Raw genomic sequence first — 26,872 nt, forward strand, 5'->3', positions numbered from 1 at the left:
TAAAATTCAAATGATTTTATTTATCATAGTGTAAAAATGTAACTACAAGTACAAAAACTTCCATGTAAACAATTTTTCTTCAAAAATGTACACAATTATTGAATTTTAAAGCTGCAAATGAGAGTGAATATATCAACTAAAAACCATAAAAATTGTTCAAAATGTTACGCTGCCCAAAACTTAGTTTCACATTGAGAAGTATTCAAATATAATTATGTAACAAAATTTGTTGGGTAGTCTTTTTTTCTAAAATATTGTTTTTCAGGGAAGGTGTTTCTCATAATTACTGAATGAAAACGACCTTTTCAGCAGAAATATATGTGTGAACTAAGGTAAAAAATTCTAATGCATAATGAATAAATATCCTGTGAAATTGTTTTTATACCTTAACATTGAATAATAATTTAAAAGTTGCATAGTTGCTTTTTGTGTTTCGTCTGCCATTTTTTCACTGAATAGCGATGACATGATTTCTATTTAGCCACTGCTTTCAAAAAAGTTGATAAGTTTATGAGACACGTTAAAGCACAATAAATTAAATGACACATGCATATGATTTATTTAGAAAACCATTAAAAAATATATACGAAATAGAGATATGTTGTGTGCTAAATTTAAAATTGAGCATGGAATGCTTTGCTTATTTAAATGTTGTAAAAAAAATTGCCCCTACATCCATCATTTTACATATTCTAATCAGAACTTAATAAAGTCCAAACAAATAAAAAAAAGTTTGATTCTTAGCATACGACGGTATAAATAACAGTATAATTCAAAAGAACAATTTAGCATTTTAACAAGCATACAAAGATATTATCAAATAGTGTTGCAATAGTAGTTCATACTGATATCAATAAAACTTGCACTCACCAACAATAACAGAAGTGAATATCGCAATTTAAAATTCTCGACGCTTTTCTTAATTTTGTACAAGATACTTTGTACATTACACCTATGGTACTTCATGAAAGTATCTTCATAAAAAAAAGGAAAAGTTACAAATACAGTGATGAAGAATTAATGCAAAAAAATTTCCACAATTAAGAAAAACTTGTCTCACAAAATAAATATTTCATTAAACGTTGCACAAATGATGGCAATTCATTCTTAAAGAATACATTTTCCTAAACTTAAGAAATTAATGTTAAAAACTTAGGAAAATTTTAAATGAGAGAGAGCAATTAAAGTTCAGCTATAAAATCAGATCTTTGTAAAATCACATGTATAGCATCACACTATTTGGACGGAAAAAATAGCTCAATGTTTGAATATTGAATAAAATATGCATAAATACAAGAATATAGAATCCATTAGATTTTAATAAAATGCGTAGTTAAATAAAGTATTAACAATAAACGATATTGTAAGAGTTTCATCAATGAAAACAACCTAATGAGAAGGCATCAACAGTAATATACGTTCTTAAATTAGGTCAATAAATTTCAATAATCTATTTTATTATAACAAAGTTCAAATATTTTTTATTGTAAACATTTTAACAAATACCCATTTATTTAAGCTATATCTGAATGATACTACAACTGGGTGATTACTGCACAAATGTGATTCAGTGGTATTATTTGCAAAATTGAGGTAAGCAAAATTGGAAGATGACTAACTAACCAAGAATAAATAATCACCAAGTTTAGTTTTTTTCTGTGTGAGTTTTTAAGGTAGAAAATTCTATAATTTCAGAACTGCTGAATAACAGTTCTGTATTTTTACACAAAACTAAACTTCAAAAATGCTCTTCTAAAAATTTTCAGAAGTCATTTGAGCATTAAGAGACCAATATATTAAAAATAATTTAGAACCAAGCTTTGTAACTGTTGCGGTTCACTTCACAAGTTAAAATTTATCAAAAAAAAATACAATTTAGATTCTAGATTAATGTAGGTAAATATTATAACAGGTCTTAAAATCAAAAATAACATTTTTGTAGCCTTAATTTCAATAAGGCTAAAATAGTCTTCCGTTGGAATTATGAAAGAACAGATTCAAAAATGGTTTGTGCTAATGATAAATGAATCAATTGTAAAGTAAACCTAACCTGCTAAGCAAGTTAAAATAATAATTGATAAAAATTCATACGAAAAAAAAAATCTGTTAATGCCAAAAGAGATTCATTTCAATATTGATGTGCATACTTTTACAAAAGTGTATCTTACACAAGAACGTTTATAGGTTTTAAGGCACTTGGAATGAGAGGCTTGAGCATGTTTCTCTAATTAAAATACAACAGAGCATTTTAAGTCGCTGCATACAAAACAACGTAAACATGACACGAAAATATCAAAATCTATTGTCACAAAATGAGCTGCCCAAAAGTAAGCATCCATACAAAAGCACCAAACGAAGAATGTGTGACAATATCTAGGGTTTTTAATCTACACCAACTAACGAAAGAATGAGATTAAAATTGTCAGAGTTCTTTGCAAGAAATAAATATTTTTCCTAATTTAAACTTGAACCCCAAATAACACTGATCCTAAAGTAAAACAACAATTCTAAGACGTGGAGAAAGAAGAGAAGCCCTTCGTTGTGCATAGCAGATTTTGATTGATTTCACCAGGAACAAAGCATAGCGCGAAGATAAGTAAAGATCCTGTGCAAAAAACAACGTCCTGTTATTTATGCGCTTTAATATAAAATTTGAATCATTTAACATATCATATAGAATACCGTGGAGCATCGTTTATACGTTTTTGTTAATTACACGTTTTTTAAATTCTCCCTGCAGAGTCTAATACACATTAACATACATCTAATATACGTCTTTTATTTATACACTTTTTTCAAACAGTCCCTTCAAAAACGTATAAATAGTGCTTCACTATTGAATATGAAACTATTTAATTCCGTACAAAGGAAGCCATCCTGCAAAAAACATCGTAGGAATATGACAACATGCTCGTGATGCTTCACACTGGATAATTTAGTATCGAGCATGGGGATGTTAAGAAATGGCTTTAAGCTCCACCAATGTAACGAACTCTCTCCTTCCTCTAAATTCTAAAACCAAACCAAAATAGCACTTAAAAATAAGCATTAATAATGAAGAAAAAAATAGAGAAAAAAACAAGAATAAAAATCGGCATTTGTTTTCATTTCAAACCAAATGACGAAACTTTAAAATTTGCCAGTCTTTTTTATAAAATAAGTGGTTTGATTCTCATACGTCTCAAATTTAACTTCGCCATCGTTTTTAAACCGCTCACGTGACAAACATGACATCTGGTTGGTGAATCAGATGCTAATTCGTCCACGCAACTGGTCGAAATCGACATCAAAAGAAGTTCGACTGGTACGAGAATCGTCCTCAAAATCTTGGCTGTAAATTTTGTTTGCAATGAAAACAATATAATCCAAAAATAAAAAATAACTCTAACGTACTATTCAAAAAAGCAACCCTAAAATAAGGGCTCTTAATAAGAACATTAACTTATTTTATGATGTCAAGAATAAAGTTGGTTTCGCCACTTTATTCTAAAAATGAAATTGAAACTGTCGGAGTCACTTGCTAAGATCTTTGGTTAGAATGATAATGTTCCCTTTCTGAAACTATAGTCTATAATTCTTCAGTTCATCTCAACCAAATTGGAAAATCGTTATCTTGAGCAATAACAGGCTGCAGAGTAAAATGGCTGCGTAAGACAAGCGAATAGTCATTGCATCGTTGCAGCCATCTTTACTGTTGCAAGTGCACGTTTCCATAAACACATTGTAGGTACCAGTTCGCATTGTGCAATAGTTTTCATTGCCAGTTCCTTCTCCTGGGCTGCCAAGGAAAGCACAGGTGCGGATGAATCGCCAATCTCCGTGCACTAAAAAAAAAAAAGAAGAATTACATACCTAACTGTTTATAAAAGTACGTACTATCTACAAACAAGTATGCATGCAGGGGCTGTTCCATCGACCCATCGGCTTGCCGGCCGGTGCGCCCACGAACGTGCGGCCTACGCGTTTTTTCATCATTATACTCTATTTCTCTATCTGTCTATCTATAGATATATATGTTTTTGTATTTTTTTTATTATTTACTTTTTATATATCATTTATTTATTTGCTTCCTCGAACCTGCGCGCCTTCGTCCCCCCCCCCTCCTTTTTTTTCGCCCTCGAATCTGTGCGCACTTTGGGAGTCAAGGTTGGCGCTCTCTGGGGGGACCTAGACCGCTCCTGTTTGCATGGCACCATGAAGTTTTGAGAAACATAGATGAAAGACTACTTGACCTTCCTTGTTACATTTGCTATCTCTCTTTTATTTCATAAAAAGAAAACCTTTCACTTTCCTCAACAAAAGATTTTAACTGAAATTTATTCTGTTTAAAAGCATGGAATTCTAAAAAATTCATCATTTCAACGGTTTTTAAAAAAAAGTGTTAAGAAATAATGATGTAAATACTCTACCGAAATTTATTAAAATGTTTGTTCTTACCATATGGTATAAGCATTGTTCTTTTTAAAACCTTACAAAAGTAAAACAGAGAATGAAAACGACGTTGAGGTTATACTTAAATGCAAATTATGTGATCATGTTTGCAACTAGAAAGAAATATAGTTGTGATATGTGCGAGCTAAAGCTCTGTATACTGCTCCTGGGTAGTCAGGGCTTTAGTTCGAAAGGGTTGCTTGTCACCATTTACGTTTGTTCTAACGTTTTTGTCACATTTTGTACCATGTTATGATTTAGTGTATTATTTTAAATATATTAAAACTTAAAAGTGTTGATTACACTTACGTATGAACTCGAAATCAAATTAGATTAAGCTTTAAGTTGGCAAATGGATGCTACAAAGAAAAATCACAAAAGTTGCAAAAAAAGAAAAAAAAAATTGCAGTAGTTTTTTTTCTTTTTCTTTCTTTCTTTTAATCTTTTGACTTTTGCTTTAACTACGTTACTTTTATAATTTTATTGGCTCTGTGCAAGGTAAAAGTTTTTGCTTCTAATAAAAAGGTAATTTGCCCCATTTCAACAATGATAAAAATAGTAAATTGCAAAACCTTTCCCGGTTAAAATTTAATTTTTGTATGTTCTATTCTAAAAAAATAATAATTAAATTGCATTTTCTGCATCTAACTCGTTTTGTATTCCTCAGAGCATAAAAATAAAACAATTTAAATTATCAACTTAACACATGCATATCCGCTTTGTTTAAAAGAGAGAGAGAGAGAGAGAGAGAGAAAGATTTTTTTTTTAAATTATGCTCTTAATGAGATAATCTTTTAAAAAAAAGTTGTTTCATTTAACTATTTTTGCCATCTTCGTGTGAATAAGTGAATTGTGAAAAAATATTTTTAATAATTAGGAAGAGTTTCACATCGTCTACTAAATGCAAAATTTAAATTTGGCAATGTTTTTCGTTGTAGTTCACCCCCCCCCCCCCCCGTGTTCCTCTTATATTGTTGAACGGTCACTTAAGCTGTAACTCTCAGTTCCAATCCTCTAACCTAGATTTATGGATGTTTGAATTTGTACTGTATTCACAGAAAAGATAGACCGAAAGTAAACAAGCAGGTTGCCAAAAGTTTTGCCACTATGGAGCCACTTTTGCACGTTATTATTTTATAATTTCACTTTTAACTCTTAGATACAGTAATTATGGTGGGTATTTCTTAAACACTTGGACACGGTCACTATGCATGATTACTTTAAAAATCATATTTGATTTCAAAATGTCTTAAATAGATTTTTTTTTAAAGTTAACAAACTATCAACTTTAAAGGAGACAAAAGAAAAATTAAAAATACATTCCAAATGGATTTATAAAATGTCTTAGAGACATTTAACTGAATCGATTTGAAGGTGCTTTTCATTTTTATTTTGTCTCCTTTAAAATTAATAGGTTTCTTTTTTTTATGTTACAATTTCTCAAGAATATCTTTAATGCAACTGCGCACATTTGATTACTGCATAGGTATTTTATCTTTTAATTACTACTTCAAGGATCATAGTTTAACTTTTAAAATATTACGGTTCATCAATGTTCTTTTTGTGTGATTTTTAATATGAATAAAAAACCTGAAATGGCAGACTGAAATTTATGTAAAACTATAACTTTTAGGAAAACGGAGTAATCATCTGACTGTAATACTTGAATGTGAAAATCTTTATTTGTCAAAAACGAGTTCAAGTTTTTTATTTTTATGAATTTCAGTCTTTGAAGTTAATAGTGTCAATTTGAGGTTTTTTTATGTTTATATGACCGAATTTTATCTTTTTTTTTCTTCTAATGTATTAGCTTTACAGTAGTTATACATATTTTGTCCATATAGGGGAATAGAAGTTCTTTAGAAATTGATTCCTGCCAAACTCACCTTTCTGTCTGATTTTCCGGCACATGCTGGCCTTCAAGCCTGGAAACTGCTCCAATTTAGCCGTATCACAGTCGAAGATGGGAATAGTAGTGTTATCGAAAGGATCTACGCACCGCGGATCTGCATCGGATCGGCACACCCAACATTTGATGGCTCCAACTATAAAAGAAAATGTACACAGTGATTTAAAGTCTTGAAGTACAGTCGCGCAATTTTTAGCTTTTTATCGAGTTCAAGAAAGCAAAGGGTTACTGTTTTATAGCAAAAGTTTTCCAAATTTACGGTTTCCTCGCTAAATGGAGGATATGATTGGTATTGAACAAAGGTGATAGTTGTTTGCGTTGTTTGTTCTTCCCCTGCGTACATTAAGTTTGTCCCAAAAAAAAACCTCACAACATAAATTAAACAGTGAGTATATATCTGTGTTGGTGTGTTAGTCGGTCACATCCAGGCAAGATAAAGAGGTTTAAAGGTATGGAAAATTGGTTACAGGTACTTTGGATCATGAATTAATGCATCCCAAAGCTTTCATCACAAAATTCAAATTAGTTTTTTTTTTTTCTTTTGTTACTTTAAACCAAAATATTTTTTAGAATTGATCTTTCTACGCGATACAATCGGTTTTTTTTTTTTTTTTTTTTTTTTTTTTTTTTTTTTTTTTCAAATTTGGTACTATTAGAAAACCCGCGAGAAATATCCCCTTCGAAGTTTCCTCCGCCGCTCGAAATGCCTAAATTAACTAGAAAAAGAGGTACATAAGCACTTTCAAGTTAGGGAAACTAAATTTTCAAACAATTTAGCTTATTCTTAATCGTATGAAACCATCGTGAAAAGTAATGGACGAAAAAATGAATCGAATATTTCTCCTTACTTAAACAACAGTCGTTTGAAGTTGAATAAATACCTTAATGCTAGAAGAAATAACAACGCACAAAATTGCATATTACCGCAAAGACGTGTTTCGGTGTTACAAGGAACCTCTTTTTCAATGCTAAATAAGTGAGCTTATGGAAGAAAGGACATCCTACAAAAGGTGGGAATTAGCTCTGGATGGTTTACCTTTTTTTTTTCTTCGCTTAGAATTTACATTTTTTTTAAAACATGAGCAAAGCCGGATATAGCAGCTAGTTTTTAATATGCTTTTATTAAAATTAAAAAATATATGTATAACACACTTCAAAAAAGTTTCACACACTTCAAAAAAGTTTCCTGCTCTCAAAGACAGTCATCCAAAATCCAAAAAGACGCTGTTTCTAGTCTTCAAAGCACCAAGTAGCCATCTGTATGGCCAAACCACAAGTTAGTTTGTCTCCCTCCGCTATAACTTCTCGTAAAATAACCCTGATGTTTTTGAAAAGATTATTAAGTTTAGATTTTAAAAATATATGCATTAAATATCAAAAATGTAACTTATTTTTTAAGGCAACAAAAATGTATGAGTCATTCTCCAAAAGACGTAACTTTTGAACGCGAATATTTTTCAATTTCGAAACCTTTTGTTTTCTTTTCTTTTTTTGTTTTCGTTCTTACATGAAAGTGTTACCTACTAGAAGTAACCATAAACACTAGCCCAGCTAAGTTCCAATTATTTTACTCATAAATTAAAAAAAAAAAACAAATGCCTTGTTCATAGAAATAAAAAAAAAATAAAAAACTTTTAATGTTTAAAAACCAAGGCCAATTTAATATGAAAGTAGTAATTTTGTTAATTGTGCAAACAATCGGCTATTTTAATGATTAGTGGGAATATAATATTAAGCTCTCTTAATTAAAGTACGGCTTAATTAGTAGTTTCAAATGTCTGTTAAAAAATAGTATTTAGTAAATTTGAGGATATACTGGCAATTTATAATTTTGGTAGAATGCCTATTATTGATGTATTTCTCCTCCATCATTTATCTTCACCTCATAAATAATGACATTGATAAGGTCTGTCTCGGCGCACAGTGGAGTATTTGACTGAAAATCCTGGCCAAAACTAGTTTGAAATTTTCACCCTTCTGAAGGCGACATCCTTGTGTGCGTTTGTGTACTGTACGGCGAAGCTATCCCACTTATAGACATGAAACTTGGTATACAAGTTGTCTGAAATGTCTAATGTTACAATTTGAAACTCGATTTTTAAAATTTGAATTAGAAAATGAAATATTTAATATTTTATCCACGGTTTAGACTTTTGCATGTTTACGACCGTAAAAACGATCCTAGTAAACGTAGAAAAAAACCCAATGCATCACTAGATAGGAAAAATAATTTTCTTCAAGATTATGGTTTGTTTGAAGTTCTAACGTAATTAACCGAATTTCTAAGAATTTACAAAGGGAGGTCACTTTTTCGACTTTTTTCAATTATTCAATCCATGTAAACTAAAATTCTTGCATCCAATATTCTAATAATGTTATGGCTCTGAAACTTTTTAAGGAAATAATATAAACACCTTACCTTCATTTACAGCGAAAACGGTGAAGTTATGTTCTTTCACTGATTTATAATGATTTTTTTTTTCAATGAGTTGAAATAAAAATTTTCAATAATTTTCACTCGATCCGAAATGAATGCCACGGTTGGCTCATTGCCAATAATGCTTAGACAAGTGATAAGTAAACATGTTCGATGCGAATTGCTGTTTTCCTTTGAAGATATGTAATTAAGTGCACTGTTCAAGGGGGGAAAAGAGCAAAAAGCGGTTAAAAAAATCCCAATATTCCGTACAAGACACTAATTTGAAACCAAAAAAATAATCAATTTTATTTTTTTCGTTTGGTTTCAATTATTAAAACCCTGAGTTAATCATGCACAAAAAGAATTAAAGACAAGGGTTTCGGGGTTACAAAGAACCTTTTTTCTATTGAAAAAAAAAAAATAAATAAATGAACTAGGATATTATAACTGTAAAAACACTCGAAAATGGATATTCAAAAGCTCTTTGTTTTTGAATTGTATATATTGTACTCGTACCTTGGGTCGATCCTTAGTTTTACATCGTGTGATGTGTCCCGCTAAAAATTGTACGAACAAATTTGGAACTAAAATTTTATATAACTTTACTTTCACAATGAGTAGGTAAAATGTCTTAAATATGGATAGCTCGCTAGCGTAGGAACGTTAGGAGACAATTACAATTGTCTCCTAACGCTAGCAAGTGTGTGTGTGGGGAGGGGTATTTCCCCCCTTTTGCTACGTATAATGGGGAAAGACCCCCTCCCCCAGCACATTATTTGCAGCAATGATCTGAAAAAATATAAATATTTATTTATTTTATCTAAAATCTATCTCAATTTTAAGGACGAGCAAATTTTCTTAGCGAGATCACAAAATAATTTAATTTATTAACTCATTAACGTACATGAGAAAATTAACATAACTGAACGCAAACACATGTTTTAGGGGTTCAGTGAATCTCTTTAGCGATGCATAAAGGCAAGCGTTTTCGAAATTAATTGGATGATTCTCATTCCATTACTTACATCTTTACACATTGATGAAGCGGTTTCTCATAACCATGAAACTCGTGTCTGAAATTTTATTGTTGTTTGTGCGCTGAAATATGTCGATCTTTTCATTCAGTAGTACTTATGATAACTTTTTTGCAAATTTATTAAATCTTTGTAGGTAAATTCAGTTTAAAATCATGACTTGTCACAAAAAGATCGGATTATGCACTTTTTTTTAAAAAAATCATTTAAAAAAAGGGCAGTTGTAGGCGGAAGATTTTTTTGCTGAAATTAGCACTAGAGACTTTGCCAAATATGATGCAACTTTCAAAACAGCCCGACCAAGCCCGACACCCATTTAAAAAGCTTTCTCTAGTTATAAATTAAGGCGAAAAGCCTTTAAAAATCTCACGTACCAAATTTTCTTTATTTTTTTCACTAAAAGAAAATAAAAATATTTACTTTGATTTATAATTAGCACTAAGCCCTGACATTTCTTTATACCGTAAAATTGGTTTGGTTCAATTCCATTCATTTAGAAAGCCACAAAAAAATCTACATTGAAACGTAATAATTAAGCTGAAACGTAATAAAAAAGCGAAAATTCTTATAGAAATCTCATCTTTCACTGAGGCTATGAGCAATTGTATGTGACTCAAGTTTCCAAAACAGGTGCCGATCGATGCACCAGTTAGTCAACTATCATAGAATAAATTTTCATAAAAATCTGGTAAATTTTTAATTTTGGACTTTTGGCCAGGATTTTCAGTCAAATACTCCACTGTGCGGCGGTGAGATTCACGGAGGCGAGGAATTATCCATTAATATAGGCCTAATAGATACATTTTTCAGGGAACTTTTTTTCTTCGTTGCTGCAATCTGCACATGTTATAAGCATATGAAAACATGTTCACTCTTTCTTTACATTAATTTACATCTCTGAAGTTCAAGTTCACGGAGGTGAGAAGTCACAATAACCACACTTAGTTTTTAAAGCAAAATCTATCTTCTTGTTTTTCGACAAAAATCTCACAACTTGAACTATGGATGAAAATAAACAAGGGGGCTCCCTTGTATCATGGAAAATAAAATTTGATGTCATTACTGCCACGTGTTAACGAGGAATTGCATTTTGTGTTTAGATAACCGAGGTGAGAATTCATTCTGTGACATATCTTTTTGTCCTACTAAAACGAACTAAAACACAACATTAAAAAAAAATGAATATACTTAAACAATTAGTATTTGAGGCACTTATGAAAGGAATAATCAATAAATAAGTATATACTTTTAATTAAACAAGTTATTAAGCAACATAAACAGCCACACAAGGTGTGTGACATGTCACGGAGGTGAGAATTCACATGATGTAAACCAAAAATATATTAAAATAAAAATTATTGTTCAAAAAATGTTGGCAGGTTTAAATAGATATATTTTTGATGAAATTAAAAATCATTGTTAAATGAATTGTTCCTTAAAGTTTTTACTGTAAAAGGCGTGTGACAGAAAAGTTACACTTTTTGAAGAATGACCCGTATTGTTGTTATTGTTGCCTATCCCCCTGATGTAGAAAAGCCTACACCAGGTTCAAAAGGTCCCGACGCGCTATAGATCCTCATAAATAAAATCCTGCTCATCACAGAGGTGCCTCCATGAGACACCAATACAAGCAAGAAGATGAGAAGGACTTGCAGAGAGGGAACAGGAACATGGAGAGAAAGTCTTTCCCCCATGTAAAAACTTTAAACACTTTAAACGTCACGTGAAATACACCGCCAGCTCAGTCATTTCCAGCCGAGGACTGCAGTTACGTGCTTATACGTCCTCTACGGAATCGAGCCAGGGCCGATTGAAGAGGACGAGGCCCCCTATTATTATTTTATACTGCAAGAAATCGACAAACCAGAACTTTTGGCTGCATACCAGTAAAAATTTATGTGTACTAGAAAAGTACCAAACAAGGCAAACAGATGCTTAAAAGAGTGTAAAATTAAAACTAAAAATGAAATATGCTAAGGAGTCAGTCAAATTAATGAAAACAGCAGTTTAAAATTTTCAACACCTGTACATAATATAGCAAATTTTCAGAAAACGTAAAGCGATTAAGAATGTTATAAAAATATATAAATATCTTTACATGTATAATTTAAAAGATAACAAAAAAAAAATTGCATTTCATAAATTTTTCAGCATTATCAATGTATCAAAATGAACAATATATTTAGCTAAGAATAAATGAAATTTCCAAAATACCGTTTGTATAATAGAAATTCATCTATATACATAACCACATGAAGTCTATACAGGAAGTTGCAAATAATGTAATAAATTGAAACCCATACAGTACTGTCTAAGAACTACATAGAAAGTTCCGAATAGCATTATGTATCTTAGCTGCATGACGCATATCAGTATAATAGTCCGTGCACAACTGCATAATATTCATACAGCAATACATAATATCATAAAAGAACTATGTATGGTCTATAGATTATTACGCAGAAGTTCACATGATTTCCAGCAGTAATTTAAAAAAAGCAAGGACCTTGAGATTTTTTAAAATGAGAGGGGAAAAAGAGAAAAAAAATATAAATAGCAGAAAAATCAAAATCAATACTTTTTTTATTATTATTCATTTAACTTCCGTTAATTCACTTATAAAGTTCCGTTATTCAAACATGCAGCAGGAGTTATCTACAGGAAATTATCAAAATAATGGAAACACCTGTGAATGAAAGTGACATTTTTGACTGTACTTCGTAAGTAATAAATAATAAAACTGATGTCTGGTTTTTTTTATAAGTAGCAATGTGCATATTCAGGTAGTATATGGTGGCTCAATTGAAGTTCTGGAAGTCTTGAATTTTTTTCAAGCACGTGAAATGTCGGACCTCTTAAATTGTAAAAGAGGCCAAATTGTTGGAGCACGTCTAGCTGGAGCAAGTGTAACGGAAACATCTCAACTTTATGGCGTTTCTAGACGTACAGAATCTAAAGTCATGACAGCATACGCACATTACGGTACGACAAGTCCGGCAAAGCAAAATAGTAGATGGAAAAAGAAGCTCAATGAAATAAACCGACGGGTATTGAAGCGGATTGTAATGTTTAAAAAACGAACAATAGCAGCAAAAGTGAACACAGTACTCAATCACCATCAGAGTTCACCAGTATGAGTATTTACAGTCAGAAGACACCTTTATTAACAGAACATTTAGGGCAGAGTAGCGATTCCTAACACCACACTTGTCTCAGTGTTTTCATTATTTTGATAACTACCTGTAGCAGGGGAATGTGTGGCTAAGGGAAGTGGTGAAATATTTACTATGCTTTTAGCGCCACCTACCAAGTAACATTTTAACTATGTAGTAACACATGTAGTCTTTTCCAATCAAGAAAAAATTACCTCTGAAAATCATAAAATACGATTATACATGCAACTTTTTAAAATTGTTACTGAAAATCATAAAATACGATTATACATGCAACTTTTTAAAATTGCTACTCGTATTTACATTTGTTGTAAGTAAAAAATTATTTTCGTTATTATAAAATGATTAAGTTCTTGTTTTCAACATTTAAAATACTAATTGAGACCTAATAATATTCAATGAAGTATTTGTTTGTTTAAATTAATATTAAGCTTACTTGTATTTTAAATGCTTTGTATAGTTAGTCAAGGGCATGCGGGGCAAAGTGGATGGAGCAAAGTAAAATAGTTCATTTCATTTACTTATTCAATCTTTTCTCAAATCATTTACGTATAAATTTTTCATTTACATTCATTCATTTAATAATCCCCCTATTTATCCATTCATTCTCTTATTTTCTTATTCATTCGCTACTTTATTAAATCATTTATTTATTCGTTTATTATTTCATTTCCTTTTCATTTATTCATTCATTCTTCTATTACTTCATTTATTTGATGAAAAAATAACCTTAAAAAACTAATAGAACATATTTCATTAGAAAAATATTAAATTTTTCACTTTTCCCCATGAAAAAAAGAAGTGAACATTTTACCTTTTTTTGGAGGTACAAGTTTACTGCCAAAAATAAAAAAATAATGTTTCAATGCAAAAGTCATATTGTAAAATATATTCTTCTTCCCTTATGGGCCGTAATTTTCATAACGAATTTCCAATTTGTTCATTTTGATAAAAGTAAGTTGTCTTAATTATTTCACTCTGTCCCACATTCCCTTACTACGTACGCAGGCTGCACCATTAAAGTTTTTACGAGGTTTAGTTTTAGCGAATTTTTTGTCTTATTTTCGGGGTTTCTCGTTTTTGGGGGATGCTCCTTAGCATTTGAAAGGGTGCGACACCACGCGCCTGCATACGGTCAATACCATGAATACCTTGGGAAAAAGAAAACGCATGAGGCATTATTATGTGAGATGAAACGAGATGAATACAAAATTTTCATTATTAAAACTACGAATACGGAAAGAGGTTTACAATTATATTATGGAGATCGTAAAGGAAGATTCGGATTGCAAAGGAATGCTGATTGAGTGTTAAAAAATTGATTACAAGAGTGATTAATTCAGTTTAAATTTCACTAAACATAATTTTTGATAAGGAAAGAAAGTAAATGTGTACGTCAGGGTTGTTCAAAAAAACTTTTCATCTAGAGTCCAGGAAACCCCCTATTTTCTTTAGACTTACTAATGGTATTATGCCGTAAAAGTTTTAGCTCCTTACTCAAATTTTAAGAGGGGGCTCAATGACTCCTTCATTTAACATTACCCATAGTATAGAAAATGCCACAAATTCGGAAACGTTTAATTTCCTCAGCTGTTTTTCTGTAAATAATTATTTTATTGCTATGTATATGGCTATATTACAATATGTATATTATGATATGTAGCATTGTTTTTTCAGTTCAAAGTATATTTTTTAACTTCCCTCCCCATACGTATGAAGTTTAGAGGAGGGTGTTGAGCACCCTCTTTCAGTACATTACTAACCACAAGTCACACAGAGACACAAGTCAGAGGACACAAGTCACAGACCACAAGTCAGAGGTGTCCTGTTATCTAGGAGAAACTTTTTTTACGTGTATTTTTGAACAACCCTAGTGTACGCGCACCAATGCCCGCGATACAAGTTACACTTCTTAAATTCATTTTTTCTAGCTTTTAGGCTTTTTACAAACTTTTAAATACTTTCCTGCACCTCTGAAGAATCCTCATATACGATGGTCGATCCAGAAATAATGTTCTCATCAATTTTACAAATAGTATAGCCTCGATTTAACGATTGTCAAGGGACTGGAAAAAGTTATTGTTTAATCAAGGACATCGTTAAACCGAGATGGATAGACATTCAATGCAGTCAAATCCGGACCAGTAAAATGTATCATTAAATTGAGGAAATCGTTACATCGGGTATAGTTAAATCGAAGTTATAGACAAAAATTTTTATTCTCATAAAAATTTACATCGTTGAAAAGATGAAACTTTCCTCTTTGTTTCTACATAATCGCCATCTTTTTCTACACATTTTTGCAGACGGCGCTCCAATTTCTGTATCCCTATATCATAGAACTCCGCTGCAAAACCGTTGAGGAAACGTTTTATCTCTCCTTTGACTTCATTGTCACTACGGATGGGCTAGCCATTCAAATGTTCCTTTAACTTCTCCAACAATCAACTCGGACAGTTATTGTGCAACACTAAGAAAACTCAAGCGAGATATCCAGAACCGCCGGCGAAGACGACTGACAGCCGGTTTAAACGCTGCTTCGCGACGACGAACGAAACCAAGGAACATTTGACAGACTTAGGGTGGACTGTCATGCCCCACTCATCTTATAGTCCCGGATCTCGCACCTAGTGATTATCGCTTGTTCCCCAAGTTAAAGGAACACTTGAATGGCCAACGCTTCCGTAGTGACGATGAAGTCAAAGAAGAGGTTAAACGTTTTCTCAACGGTTTGGCGGCGGAGTTCTATGATATAGGGATACAGAAATTGGAGCGCTGACCGCAAAAATGTATAGAAAAAGATGGCGATCATGTAGCAAAATAGAGGAACGTTTCATCTTACCAACGATGTAAAATTTCCATGAGAATAAAAAATTTTGTCTATTTGTAAAGTTGATGAGAACCTTATTTCTGGATCGACCCTCGTATATAATAGCCAATTCACTGATCGAGTAAGGCGGATGCAACAACCATGAAACTCGCACCATAGCATGATAATTTGATATTTCCTGACAATGTTTGGCATGCAGGGAATGCTTTATTTTGACAAGGCCAAATTCGATCTGGTAACTTTACTGTTTTACTGGTAAGACTAACTTTAAGAGAATGAAAAAAACGAAAAAGTGGTCAACAATGAACGCTATCTACTGGAGTTATTAAATATAGATACTAATTTCATCAGCTAAATTTTTTTCTGGGTATATAATCAGTTATTAAACACCAGGAAAGCTGTGGTCCTGTTAGTTTCATTTTAATTCTTTAGTTAAAAAATATTTGAAAAATTTTTTGGTAGCGGAGGCAAGTCCTTAGTATTGGAATGGAGAGTCAAGAAAACTATACCTGCATATAGGAATTGCAATACCGGACCAAAAATTCAATACCGGTATTCGGTATTTTTAAAACGTGATACCGGAATACCGATATTAATACCGGTATTTGAAATTTCTCAAAAACAAAAGCTTGAAATCACATCGTTTCGTTGCCACATTTCATAATTTTGTACCAAAATTGTATTATTTATGAAAACGTGTTGTGTACAAATATAAAATGAAGGGACAAATGTCATAATAAAAAAACAATGATAGTAAAAAACATAATGCTTCTATTGAATTATCTGTAAGCCAAGAATTCATTTTAGTACTCAACTTTCCTACAGTTGAAAATACTCTTCCTGATTTCAAGCTGGTCTGTGGTACAGTTAACAATGCGCGATACACCTCCTTTAATTGTCTAGAAGTCCTTCATCTTCATATAATTCGGTCTTATGCTCGTTATTTTTGGATAAATCCTTTTGTGTGTGCGTGTTTCTTTTGTGATGTGAATATTATTGTTATTATATTTTTTGAATAAATAGCTAGTTGTAACTTCTTTCTGAGAGACGACTTTTACAAAAGAAACATCATTTTCTCTTGAGCAGGGGAGGTTTGTGTTTGCTTTTTATTAGCCCTTTGGTTTGAAATTTACGATTACTTTGACTAAATTTGATCTTGTTTGGTTTATCTTATTCGTTTTCTCATTCTTTTCAAAATTCTTTTTAATTAATATTATGTAGATATCTAAAAATATGTTACAATGGATTATGCTTCACCTCTACGCATATTTTCAAGGCACTATATAATTTCTAAATATTATCTTACCAAATATAAAGCCTAATTGCGAGGTAGGAAAATAAACCAATACTAGTGACAACAAAATGCCATTTGTTATTATAGGTTTATAGGCCATTTGTTATTATGGTAACGAGAAGGGTTTTGTCAACATTTAGTAGTTGAGACAAATGGTTTATTTTATTTATTTATTTATTTATTTGAAAAAAAAATCATAAAATATTACTGCAATTGGCTTGCTTGTTGGAATAAATTGTTCACAGGACAAATGCTTTCAAAATTACACTCGAAATTAACTTTTACAAAAGGGAAAGCGAGTGATCAGGGTAATGGATTTAAAAAATAATAATTAAAAAAAAAAACATGGTACACAAAAGAGTAATCGAAAATGCGATTCATCTCATCATTTAGTAATGACAATATCATTTCGCAACCTTTCCGCTTTTATAATATTCTACCAGTTCGTGCTTTTGAAGCCAAATTTTTGTATCAATAGATTAGTTTTAGTTCTGTATCATGGAAAAAGAAACATCTATTTAAACTACAAGTAGGTATTTAATAAGTTAAACTGAAAATTCTTTAATTGACACTATTTATTATTTTCAGCTAATACCGAAAATACCGGTACTTTACTTCAGTGAATACAGGTATTACGAAATTGCTAAATTGCTCGAAATACCGGTATTCGGTATACCGTTATAGGGGTATTGCAATCACTACCTGCATACATAAATGTAAACCAAATAATAAACGTTGAAATACTAAAATTGACTCTTAAGAATACTTCACTTTTTAGCCTACTTTCCCAGTAAAAGTCAGAGAAAGACGAAAAAAGCATGAAAGAAGGCTTAATGCATCTTGAAAATATTACAAAAAAAAAAAAAAAAAACAAAAAAAAAGTAAAAAAATTAAATAAATATCGAAAAATCAAAAACTGGAAAGTAGGGTATTGAGATGGGGAAAAATGTCTGTCGGTCTGTCTGTCCCCTGCCCCCTAATAACTTTTGAGTGAGTAGTCCCATTCGAACAAATTTTTTTTTGTTCGAAAGATCTCGGCGAGGACACCTCATTCCTATATTTAATTTTTTGCTTTGAACTATTTTTTGTTCAATTTTGAACAGTTCAAAAAAAACTTAACATTAGCGCAACGGGGAAATTCAAGCAATTCCGAACTGTAAGGCGAATTTGCTTCAAACTTTGTAGGAAAAAGCATTTGATGAAAAACTTGTATATAAAATATCTTTTTGATTTGATCAATTTTCCGTTCAATTTTGAACAGTTCAAATCCCTTAACATTAGCGCCTACGGGGAAACTGAATGTCAATGCAGATTCCGTACTTGAAGACGGATTTACTTCAAGAAAATTTTGTTGGAAATAGTTCTTGACGACAAACTCCAGACTCCGACTCCGAGAATTTAGGGGCATCAGACTCCGACTCCTGTGCCCGACAATTAGTCGGACTCTGACTTCCCGACTTCGACTCCGTAGCTTTGGTAAAAGTTTATACACGGAGGATAAATGACTGACTCCGATTCTTGGATATCTCCAAGACCTTTATCTCAAAATGAGATTGACTCCGACTCCGACTCCGCAGCTATGGTTTTAATTGTGAAATAATTATTGTTACTATGACTTGTTTTTATTTTTACGCTAACGTTTTAACTAAGGTATTCAGTTTTCGGCGGATAAACTCGAAGTCATTTATGTTTACATAAAGATATGTGCAGACGATTTTTTTTTTTTTTTTTTTTTTTTTGACAGTGAAAATTATTTCTTTAAGTCGACATTTTATTGTTTTTATTTATTTTGGTAAGTGCATTAATTCATTTAAAAAATAACTTTTGCAACAGGGAAAAAAAAGGAGACGATTTTTTTTTTTTTTTTTTTTTTGATATGATGTACAGTGGCTCCCAAAAGTGTTCGTTCACCTTGAAATTTTGTAGTAAAACCAAAATAACACAAAACTGAATTCGAATATGAAGTACATGTTTTTTTCACACCATTCCTATGCCATTCTGAATAAAACCCAGTAGTTTTTTTCAAAATATTGCCAGATTTTATTTTTGAAATTTGTCGAAAAACGAAGAGACAGAGAAAAGAAACGCCACAAAAGTCATCGTACACTGAAATATTTTCGAATAAATTCATAATTAAAATTATTATATGAGGTTTTTTTATTATTTTTGCATTGTAATGATACTATAAAGTCATTTACCTTTAATTTTTTCTATATTTATTCCCTAATATTCTGCTTATTATTTTTAAATGGCAGGTATGCGTAGAAAACAACAAACACGATTCGAAATTTGATTTTTTCCCCTCAGTAGCCGTAAATTGGTTTGAAACGTCTCTAAATTGGTTAATTTATACCATTCTATAGTGAAGTGCTTGCTAAAATGCTTTTAAGACAAGAATCGGATCGAAAACAAGGTAAGAAAAGGTCAACTGGCAAAGTTAACAAAGCGTGATTGGAGGTTTACAGTTAAAAAAAAGCATGAAAAATACACATTTCAGAACTGAAAACGTTTCTGCAGAATTGAATGAAACACTTTACGTTTAATTTTTACCTAAAATTGTTCGCCAAGGTTTCTGATTAGATGGATTAAATGGGATCTCTTCCCGCTGAAGTTTTCTTGTTCGTGCGGAAAACAGTAAGCTTACCCTTTCCGTCGTAAAATCAGTGATAAATAAGTTCAAAACGTTTTGGAACAACGTCTTACTTATAGATGAAAATAAATTCAGCATTTTGGGTTAAATTGTTGTATGATTATAAATGGAAGAAAAAAAAATGAGGAATATAATCTTAAGAACTTAGTTGGATCAGTTAATCAGGACGGTGAAGGTGTTCTTGTGTGAGGATGCATTTCAGCATCAGGACTTGGAAATTTGGAATTTTTTGGTGAAATAATGAATTATACTGTTCATTTAAATATTTTAAAGAACAATTTTAAACTATTAGCCCGAAATGTGGTAATCGGAAACAACTTTGTTTTTTCGTCAAGATAGCGATAAGAAGCACGCATTCGCGTTTGGTGCCTCAAAATTTGTCCTTAAGCTTACAAATATCTCCTCAATCGCCAGATTTAAACTTAATGGAACATATTTGGAGATATCTGGTGGCTAGATTACGAAAATACACCATTGAAACGAAAAGCGAACTAAAAACAGTAAGACTCGTAGTGCGGCTGAACACTTACTCAGAAATTGCACAAAAAAAGAAAGAAAAAACAATGAAATCTATTCCCAGACGTTTAAAAGCTGTTGTCGTTACTGCATGATATTCTACTAAATAATAACTTAGTAAAAAGTTAGATTATTTACTAATTTTTTGACATTTTTTCAAAGTGTACGAAGACTTTTGTGAGATAAAATTTCCGGCACTTTGTGGTTTTTTATTTTTAAAAAAATTAAGTTTTAATGTTTTATTAAAAATTTTTATGTAGTGTTGTTAAAAATAGATCATAGATCTTATAATAAAATACCTATTCCGAAATATCAATTCTAACCAATGGATAAGGGCCTATTTCATTGAAAGTCGTAGGTGTACGAACACTTTTGGGAGTCACTGTATTTATTTTAATGAGTTTATTAATTTTAATTATTATTTTTTCGTTTTGAAAGTTGTTAAAGAATTTTTTTTAATAGAAAAAAGTATATTAGCTGCTTTGTTTAAAAGGTGAGGCTATTTTATTTGTTCATTTATTTATTAATTTGCTTTTTACGCATCTAATTTTTAGATGAGTGAGGAATACTTTATTCCTAGAAATTAGCTTAAAATATTTAAAAAATATGTTTGAAACAATTTGCGATTTTAGCTATTTTTGAGAATATTGATAAGGTACTAGAAAGTAGTATGGGTATATGGGAAAGTATAGGCTCGTTTAGTTCTAGACGGAACTTCTTGTTTAGCAATAGGAAATAATAAAACTTGATGCAAAATATACATCAAACATATTTAGATGTATCAATAGGTGAACTGGTTTCGATTACTCTATTGAAAAATAATTTGCTTGTCAACATATTCATATTTTCATGTATTTTGCATAAACATGTGTCCTTTACGAAAGCTTTTGGATTTTATAATCCAGAATGGGCGAAGTTTACAAAATTATGATTATTAGTTACTACAGATGAGCATGTCATTCTTTTTAATGATCCATTTATCAGAAGTTCGTTCATTTTTTTTAACCCATTCAATGAAATGCAAGTGATATCCGTGTGGGAGTAGCTCACGTATGTTAAAAATGTTTTATTTGATCAGCAATAGTCTTTCTGAGGAAAAGCAAGTAAAATTATCAAAGAGTAAGAAAATAGGCCAACAAAACTAAACCAAAAAAATAGTTTATATAGGTTGATGTGTATAAAGCAATTGTAGCTCAATTTAAAGATATTTCTCAATGACCAAGTGAGGGCTAGGTAAGACTTGATATCTGTTTTTCATTCTAAAGATCACAGGTTTGATTCCAACAATGTACGGAATTAGGTAGTTAAATCTTATTTAATAAAAAGAGATAATTTAGTTGATGAGAAGTTAGAAAAATTTCTTTGAAAAACTCACTGACGACTGTCCTATAAAACATTTTTAATGTTAAAAAAATTAAATTGCGTGACATAGTGCTATATTTCTAAATAGAAATATCTTGCTTCCAAGTATTTATCACAAAATGAAAAGAAACTAAAAACATATTTTGTTTGTGATCAAAATTAAAGTTATATCAAAACACATTAAAAACATAAATTAAAAAACTTAAATAAGTGAGAGAGAACTATAAAGTAAGTATCATTGTTCAAAAGAACGACCGTTCATTTTTTAGAAGATCGTACTGTACCGTTCATTTTAAGGTTTTGGTCATTCGGACCCGTTTGTTCGTGAACGACACATTCCTATTAGTTATTGTTTATTTGCGGATTCTCGAACTTTTAAGCTTTCTGAAAATTACGAGCATAATAAATGCACATTTTATCAGAAAACAGCAGAAATTACCCCACTTTTATGTATTCCCCCCCCCCCCCCCAAGCTGGGGAAGGCTTTTGATCTTCCCTGAACTCTCTATAAGACGAGCCTGTATAAAAAAAAATGATAAATTTTAAATAGATACAATGATAGTCAATTTAGTCTCAGCTTCAATTATCTGTCTCACTTACGTGAATAATAAAGGTAACGGGGATAAGAGTAATGGAGGTGAGAATATTTTAATAAATAGTGCATATTTCGGAAATATATGAACTGATGTTAATGTAACTTTTACATCATGTAAAAGTTAATTTGTGTATGTGTAAAATCTTAAAGTAGAACGAATAAATTATTTTATTTACTTTGGTAATGTACAAACTGGCGTAATTTACTTAGTTCTAAAACTCATCAACTAGTACTGCCCTTTATAAATTAATTCTTAAAATAAAACCTTATGATAATGGAGTTGAGGATTTCATCTGGGACAAAAACATTATCAAAATAAAAATATATTTGTATAAAGTATCTTATTTATTTATTGTAATGTTTTTTATTTATTTATTTATTTTCATTTATTTATTTATTTTTGCCAACATCCACGTAACAAATAATTCACATTTGAAAACTTTTAGCTTTTAATTTATTCCGCATTGCAAGACAAATATGATAAAACTTATGGGTGGGGACAAGCCACGGATGTGAGATTTTACAATATACCTCAAAACTCAAACTGAACGTAGCAAAAAAGTGTTAAATCATGTAAGTAAATCTTATGTACAGTAAATAATAAAAATTACAAAATAAACATGAAAAATATATATATATATATATATATATATATATTCTTTAAAGGATGCTGGGATTAAAATCGGCCCATTTTCAGAGAACGATTCTCAGCTATATTCCGATTATATCTGAAAGAAAGAAATTATTATTATTTTTTTTTTCCTTTTCATGTATGAAGCAGCTTAAAGCATAAAGGTTAAGTTCCAAAATCAAAAATTTGGAGTGCAAATAGTAGAAGAAACTCTCATTTAGTTTTAGGACAATAGATGGTATTAGTGGGACTTGACCAACTTTTTTGTAAAAAAAGTCTTTTCTAAAGCCCTGGATCGAGGGCTTTAGTCTTTCGACTTCAAGTTCGAAAAATTTCGATAGGAGACGACCGTATCACCCACCCTCCCATATTGTCACCAAAGACAAGTCTGTAATGGTTTTCTTTTTTAGAGTTGAAGGTTGTAACATTTCCAGGCGGAGTATCAAAACTTTTCCTTTCTTTTAAAATCAACAAAGATAACCCTAAATTGTGTCTTTCTAGCTTCAGTTTCGGAAAATTTTCGGGAAGTGCCATGACCCTTCCTAAGTTATGGTCATCAGATATAGCTTAAATTTAACTTCAATTTTGAAAGATTTTCATGAGCTCAAGGTTTTTAAGAGAGACCCCAACATTGATTTTAGCTAAAACGTCGAAAAGTTCCTAAACTTGCAATTTTTGACGTCATTTTTGTAAGTTTCTCCGCTGAAGGACCTTGAACCTAAACGACGCTTTTTTCCTAAAACAACCAAAGATTTATTCAAATTTTTTCATTCGTCGAAAGTTTTCTGATGGACCTCTCCCGATCCTTCTGCCTTCGTCCTTCCTCTGATGTTAAAGAAAACTGAAATGCTTTTTTAAAACTTGCATATTTTTGCATCTTATTACTATTTTCAAAGCAATAAATAGTACACAAGGAGTTTCTCACTATTCAACTTTTCTTATTTTTTATAACTTCATCCTTCGCCCGTTTTTTTTTTTTTTTTTTAAATTTTAAATCAGAATTTTACGGAAATTTGAAGGAAGATGGATAAGGACCATTATGAGACGAAAAAAATGCAAATTCTCTTGAGGGGTGGTACATTAAGTCTTTGCACGCGGGAGGCCGACACTCCAGGATGGACCCTGCTTCTGTGTTAAATACATGAAATAAGCACCCCCCCCCCCCCTCCTCCAACCTTTCCGGATTTTTGTTTTTAGATACGGCCTTAGCTTCTCGCCGCTGACGACCAATTTTTGTTTTTTTTTTTTTTTTTTTCCCCTCTCCTCTTGATCCTTACTTAACGGAAATAAATGGCGGGGAAAAAAACTGGAAGGTTTGAAGCTTTACAACTTTTGAAATGCTTCCTAAGATTTTTTCTCTTGACACTACTCGAAGAAACTACTTAACTACTTGTAACATTACTACTGAATAACACTACTTAAAATATTCATTACCATTCACGTGTCCATGAGTTAAGTAGATAAATCAATCACTGTGAGATTAACTTTGAAAAACAAAGATTTTTAAGTTAGAATGAATAAAGCATTAAAAAAAATTATTAGTATCAGCAGTGTAAAAATAAATCAGTGACTCATAAACGCACAGACTAGCATAAAAAATGACAGTTCAATTGCACTCATAAGTTTTTTGATCCAAATTCGACGTCCAGCTCACTCATGAAAATGACGTAGAGGGAAGAGGGAGAATTTGCTGTATTAATTCTTGTATTTTTAAAGCTGATTATCAAATTTAACGTTTAGTTTTTAAAGTATCGATGCGGGTAGCTTAAACGTAGAACCCTTTTTTTGCATTGAGATACCCGTATTTTTTTTATGAAAACAAAGTAATAATATTAACCATTAAATTTTCGCTGGATATCTTTACCAAAAACTTACTAGTAATACATAAAAAAGAAAAGAAAACCGTACACCTCAGTGCGTAGCATTGGAAATTACGTCATATTACGTAACATTTCACGAATTCAACAAGAAACAACTAATGAATATAAATTAATGAAATAAAATCCTAATAGCAAAAATATTGCAGACACGTATTTCTGGGATAACAAAGAACACCTTCATCAGTGCATAAAGTTGTAAACTTCAGAATACAAGAATAAAAAAAAAACAAATACATGCAAAAATACATTTTGATGCTCAACTTTATGCATTAAAAAGGGTTTATTTGAAATACCTGAAACAAATGTTACTAATATTTTTGTACAATTTCTACTTTTATCATATTTATTTGTTATGAATTATTTCTTTACAAAGATAAACTTTTCTTCTCTTATATTTTTTTTTATAACTTCAATTAAAAAATGCACTTTGAACTATTCAAATGATAATTCGTTCCATCACATAATCAAGGGTGTCCCGATGGGAGGTCACGGTGACCTCCTGAAAATGTCTTCGTAATGCTTTTTTTTTTTTTTTAAATTTTTCACAATGATTCCCAATGTCTGTTCTCATTTTGTGCAGGTGTGTGCACTGTGCATACCCGTAATTTACCATTCGATAAAATTCGGCGTTTCAGTCGGTAAATTTTCGACCCCTTAAAAATGTAAATTCGGGGCTCCCTGCATGTATTGCTATTTTCTATCAAAACATATTAGCAATAACCAATGATAACATGAACATAATTTAATGAAAGTATTGATTAATTGGCAAAGTATCATTTTAATGTCATTTTGCTCTTTCATTTTCCATAAAATTTCATATCCATATAGGGGCTGTCCACAAATGATGACACACCTTTTTTCAGCATTTTTGACCACCTCCCTCCCTCCCTCATTGTAACAAAATGACACACTTCACCTTACCTCCTCCTTCCCCCTTTGTAACACGTCACACTATTTTTCATCAACATATTTTTGTGGAAAATGCGTGATGTCACACCTTTTGATACCCCCTCCCTCCTCCTTGTCACAAACTGTCACAATTTCACGACCCCCCCCCCCCCCCAGAGCATGACACTTTTTTGTAGACAACCCCATGTAGCAAAAGCTAATTTTTTCTTAAATTATCATAAAAGTGATTCATAAGTTAAAATGCAAATAATACTGAATGGTTATATAAATTTGGGAGCAGAGGCGACCCAAACTTCAAATTCTCCGAAGGGATAATTCTCAATTTATAGAATGAAATTAAAATTTTTCCGAATGATAAAGTACGCGCATCTACCCTTCTGACGAGAAAAGATATTATGAATTTCAAAAAAAAAAAAAAGAAAAGAAATTGTAGTATAACAATACTGGCTCCGAATTCGCCCAAACAGTCAGGCAAAATATGACGAATAAAGAGTTTTGTGGGAGGTCACGGTGACCTCCTGAGACTTTTTGTTCTGGCATCCGATTGGGTGCAACTAACTCTTGCACCACCGGCAAATTTTAATTATGTTAAATTCGAAGGATTAACTTTTATAGTACTTTTTTCTACAGCACAACCAATGTTTTTTCTGGGGTAAAAAGATAATTTTTCGTTATATGCATGGCTTGTCTAGCTCTATTCTTCATTAATGCTAAACGATTTTCATTAACTAATTTAAAAAATTAAATTAACCCTGACTATTGGTCACATTAATTTGTAAACAAACTTTTGCCACGCCCAGAGTTAAACAAACCGATTTAAAAACAACTTAAGATCATGTCTTAAAAACGTAATTTAAAAACTCATCTGCGAAAAACGTTTAAAAAGTATAACCCGAAATTTGGGCTCTACGATGTAAACAGAAATTACAAACACCGTAAACACAAAAACACACCTGTCGATTCTGAACGGTTATGGCGGCCGCCATTAAAGAAAGCCGCTAGAACAGACTAATAGGTAAAAAAGTTACCTCAAACTTCGTTCGAATTTTTTATGACTTACCTGTGTCAAGCAGGTACAGCAAGTACAGCGTACAGAGCACTATTAGCACTATAATCCTCATGCTGACTACAGTATGACTAGAATATTCACAAAGAAAATGCTTGCGTACATGTTACCATAGCGATGGTTTGGGTAGAAAACGCTCATGTGGACGATCCTTTTTAAGTTGCGTCATGTGT

The 26,872-nt window shown here is 31.5% G+C and overlaps 1 protein-coding gene across 1 annotated transcript; it reads right to left on the reverse strand.

Moving 5' to 3' along the window:
• LOC129230671 (uncharacterized) lies at window positions 1–26,872 on the reverse strand. Its single transcript, XM_054865086.1, has 3 exons — window positions 26,694–26,872; window positions 6,318–6,476; window positions 1–3,824 (listed from the first exon to the last, which is right to left on the reverse strand). The coding sequence occupies exons 1-3, from the start codon at window positions 26,752–26,754 to the stop codon at window positions 3,589–3,591; spliced, it is 456 nt and encodes a 151-aa protein (XP_054721061.1). The 5' UTR covers window positions 26,755–26,872; the 3' UTR covers window positions 1–3,588.

The sequence above is a fragment of the Uloborus diversus genome, chromosome 9 (assembly GCF_026930045.1).
Source record: "Uloborus diversus isolate 005 chromosome 9, Udiv.v.3.1, whole genome shotgun sequence".
Taxonomy (NCBI): domain Eukaryota; kingdom Metazoa; phylum Arthropoda; class Arachnida; order Araneae; family Uloboridae; genus Uloborus; species Uloborus diversus.

Excerpts from the sequence above, each read along its gene's own strand:
- LOC129230671 (XM_054865086.1), bottom strand. The coding sequence starts at position 26,754 with ATGAGGATTATAGTGCTAATAGTGCTCTGTACGCTGTACTTGCTGTAC. Across the intron at positions 6,477-26,693 it reads GCTGTACCTGCTTGACACAG|TTGGAGCCATCAAATGTTGG; the intron begins GTAAGTCATAAA and ends TTTCTTTTATAG. Across the intron at positions 3,825-6,317 it reads CCGGAAAATCAGACAGAAAG|TGCACGGAGATTGGCGATTC; the intron begins GTGAGTTTGGCA and ends TTTTTTTTTTAG.